At 52.1% G+C, this 1843-nt stretch overlaps 1 protein-coding gene across 1 annotated transcript in view; it reads right to left on the bottom strand.

Annotated features, from left to right (window-relative positions):
- The window catches only part of SPRG_22347 (TKL protein kinase), a gene marked incomplete at both ends in the record, with an annotated part of 6035 nt that overhangs the window by 1961 nt on the left and 2231 nt on the right, over nucleotides 1-1843 (bottom strand). Inside the window, 11 exons of the mRNA XM_012354317.1 lie at nucleotides 34-135; nucleotides 188-319; nucleotides 367-462; nucleotides 511-624; nucleotides 691-873; nucleotides 921-1049; nucleotides 1094-1195; nucleotides 1244-1330; nucleotides 1388-1480; nucleotides 1548-1646; nucleotides 1703-1801. Of these exons, the coding sequence (XP_012209707.1) occupies nucleotides 34-135; nucleotides 188-319; nucleotides 367-462; nucleotides 511-624; nucleotides 691-873; nucleotides 921-1049; nucleotides 1094-1195; nucleotides 1244-1330; nucleotides 1388-1480; nucleotides 1548-1646; nucleotides 1703-1801 (1236 nt within the window). The remainder of the gene's footprint in view (nucleotides 1-33; nucleotides 136-187; nucleotides 320-366; nucleotides 463-510; nucleotides 625-690; nucleotides 874-920; nucleotides 1050-1093; nucleotides 1196-1243; nucleotides 1331-1387; nucleotides 1481-1547; nucleotides 1647-1702; nucleotides 1802-1843) is intronic.

Raw genomic sequence — 1843 nt, 5'->3', positions numbered from 1 at the left:
CGATTGTACTTGGTCATTTAGAGCGATTCGTACGTCCGATGTGCCTTGCACGGCGTCTGGAAACGAGCGCAACAGGTCCAGCACGACATGCACCTTGTCGCGCGCAACCGCGTCCACCAGTACCTTTTGGCACATCTACACAAGACAATATTGAACAACATTCAGTGATTTTGTATGCACGAACAACCTCGTGACGAAACATCGAGACTTGGAGCGCCGATCGCAGTAGGCTCACGTTGTCGTTCTCCACGGCCATCGACAGAAGAGCAAGCAGAAGCTCCTCGTTGTTTTTTCCAGTGACGGCGGCCACGATGGATTCCTATTGCGTGTACTTTAAGAGCGTGCTTGGTATATAGCTCTACGCACTTGGTCAAGTTCGGTCTGGATGGGAACGCCTTCGCGTAAAAGCTCAGTCGCGGTCGCCCAGTTATGCGCCGAGATGGCCGTCGACAGCGCGTCTTTCTACTCATTTCCTCATCAACCTTTGTCGCTTCCTGGCCATTGTCGTACCTTGCTTTGCATTGCATGTTCGAGGCGAGTGCGCTCGGTCTGGATGGCCTGTTTACCAGCCAACAACTGCTCGAGAACGTCGCCCGAGGCCAAGTCCAATGCTGTTTTGCGGTTCTAAAAGCAAAGTTGCGTCAATGCATCCAAGGACTGTCTCTGGTAGCATGGACAATATGGATGTACCGTATTGCGCAGGAGGAGATGGGTTTGCGCTGCCAGTAACTCTGTGCGAGCCGCCGTCAGAGCTTTGTACGACAAGTTGTTGTCGTCGGTTGCAGTCGACGCAGGTAGAAGTTTGGCGAGGAGTGTTGTGACGACGGCGGCGTGGCCGCTCGCCGCCGCCAATTGCAGCGCGGTCTCTCCCTTCTAAAGAGAGCAACTACGGTGATGCCATGAATGCTGAATGTGCCAACCTCGTTCGAAAGTGTTGGGTTGATGCCAAGCGACAAGAGACGATCCACGATGCTCGCGTCGTTGGCAGAGGTTGCTTGAAGAAAGAGGGTCTTGACCACGCAGGAGTTTTGAACAAGTGCCCGAGTCGTCTAAAACAAGTTGTTGGCTACTGAAGCACGATGCAAGCGTGTACCTCGTCGTTGATGTCGATCTGGAGGTTGGGCTTTTTCAAGAGCGTTTGGAGCAACGGTAGGTCTTGCGTCTCGAGAACGAGCAGCACCAAGGACGAGCCGTTCTAGCCATTGGTTTTGAGCCACTCAATAATCGAAGTAGAGATGCGTACGCGGTCGCTGAGGTTGGGATCCATGGTCTCTTGCGCAAGGATTCTCGCTGCATCGGCAAAGCGTTTCTCGTCGAGGGCTTTAAAGAGCTGCGCAGAGATGACGTTGCGTCATCACACGAATTGAAACACGCAACTATGTAGTACCATATTTCCTGGGTTGCGAAGAGAGTCTTGCAAAAGCGCGATGACGTTGTCATGACCTTCTCTTTCTGCGACCATGAGCGGCGTCTTGCCTTTCTACAAGAAAAAGAATAGTTTTTGAATATCTCTCGCAGCGCAATGTATGAAGAGAATATGAACGTACCTTGGTTTTGACGTCGATGGCCGCGCCTTTCTCAAGCAAAAGGCGGACGGTCTCCAATTCACCTTCCTCAGCAGCGTAGTGCAATGGTGTTTCACCATTCTACACCAATCGTCACATCGTGAATACACGTGAGAGTTTCCACACGCAAAACGTACCTTGCTTTTGACGTCAATGGCCGCGCCCTTCGCAAGCAAAAAACGGACAATCTCCAATTGACCGTGGAGAGCAGCCCCGTGCAATGGTGTCCCACCATTCTACACCAACCGTCACGTCGCGATAAAACACACGTAGTGAGA

This window comes from Saprolegnia parasitica (genome assembly GCF_000151545.1).
Source record: "Saprolegnia parasitica CBS 223.65 unplaced genomic scaffold supercont2.155, whole genome shotgun sequence".
Taxonomy (NCBI): Eukaryota; Oomycota; class Saprolegniomycetes; order Saprolegniales; family Saprolegniaceae; genus Saprolegnia; species Saprolegnia parasitica.
Note: the sequence above shows the minus strand (reverse complement) of the source record. Positions and strands in the feature narration are given on the sequence as shown.